Below are 1,252 nucleotides of genomic sequence, written 5' to 3' on the forward strand. Positions count from 1 at the left end.
AAAAGCGCCATCGGCGCATTTAAGCGGATGTTGGAGGAGGAAAATGTTAGTTTGGAATTCGTCCAAGCCAGCATTCTCCTCGACACCTCCGGTAAACGCTTAGCTGCAACAATGGACAGGTTTGGCTATTATCTCGCAACTAACGAAGGTAAAAAAGTAAGCTTGCTCGAAACACTGCGTCCTCCTACTACAGAAATGTAAAGCTGTGGCTGTTTGATGAGTATCCCCACTTGCGTGTCTCTACCGAGTTAATCTTGCTCAAGCAAGGGAAAACGCTGGATAAGCACTGCTTAAAACGTGACAATGGTGGCTTAACTAATAAGGCTCCTCCCTGTACTAAGGAGGATTTAAGGTCTTTGGTTCATTATGTATACAGTACTGCACGCGTCAACGCGGACTACCAGGATGCTGCGCTAGCGTGCCTCATGTGGCACTGCTTTGGGAGATCATCGGATCTGTGCTACGCCCAGAAGCAGCACGTCTCAGTGTCCGCGGTTGGCGTTTTCTACTTGCGTCTTCTTCGGGTGAAGACGTCGGAGGAGCAGGGCCTCACGCTGATCCCCGACAAGGACGACTTCCTGACGTGCCCGTTGCACTCGCTAGCCGTGGCGCTTGTGACGCAAGAAGCTCCAAGCGCGTCCCTTCTTGGCCACTTACCGACGCTGGCTCCGCAGGATGCTGCGCCACTTAATACTGGTGCCCCGCTCCACGACCTACTGTGACAGGTTCCCGAGGCTCTCCAAGTTGAAGTAGTGCCCCAACCTACAAGCATACAACCGACCGTTAGCACTATCGGGGCGCCACCCACCTCGTTGGACAAAGGGGTCAAGCGCGGAGAAGACAGCATGCAAGGCCTTGTTAATCGACTGCTCAAGCGCGTTGCTGAACCGGCAGGTGTCACGGCAGAGCTCACCTCCCATTCCTTCCGCCGCGGTGGTGCACAGCACGCGAACGGCGACGACCTACTTGCAGCGCAATGGATCTTTGACCGAGGAGCTTGGGATATGACGAAGACCAACAAGGCCTTCGCCTACATCACGAACACGGCGCGGAAGGACAGGAAGGTCGCTCGGGTCTTGAGTGGATGGGGCGCTGATGCGTCACTCTCAGGACCACACAACACGCGAGCGGCTTGCATGCTTGCAGGAGCTGTTATTCTCAAGCTGCACAGGTCTCAAAGAGAGCCGACTAAACATGAGCGCAAAGGTTCTAAGCGTACTCACCGCTTACCTTGTTCGACACTTTCCCCAGC

At 54.6% G+C, this 1,252-nt stretch overlaps 1 protein-coding gene across 1 annotated transcript in view; it reads left to right on the forward strand.

The window, feature by feature from the left end:
• Positions 1 to 845: 845 nt before the first annotated feature.
• Positions 846 to 1,252, forward strand: part of PPTG_05097 (hypothetical protein) — a gene marked incomplete at its 5' end in the record, with an annotated part of 2,782 nt that continues 2,375 nt past the window's right edge. Inside the window, one exon of the mRNA XM_008898580.1 lies at positions 846 to 1,206. Within this exon, the coding sequence (XP_008896828.1) occupies positions 846 to 1,206 (361 nt within the window). The remainder of the gene's footprint in view (positions 1,207 to 1,252) is intronic.

This window comes from Phytophthora parasitica, assembly GCF_000247585.1.
Source record: "Phytophthora parasitica INRA-310 unplaced genomic scaffold supercont2.7, whole genome shotgun sequence".
Classification (NCBI taxonomy): Eukaryota; Oomycota; class Peronosporomycetes; order Peronosporales; family Peronosporaceae; genus Phytophthora; species Phytophthora nicotianae.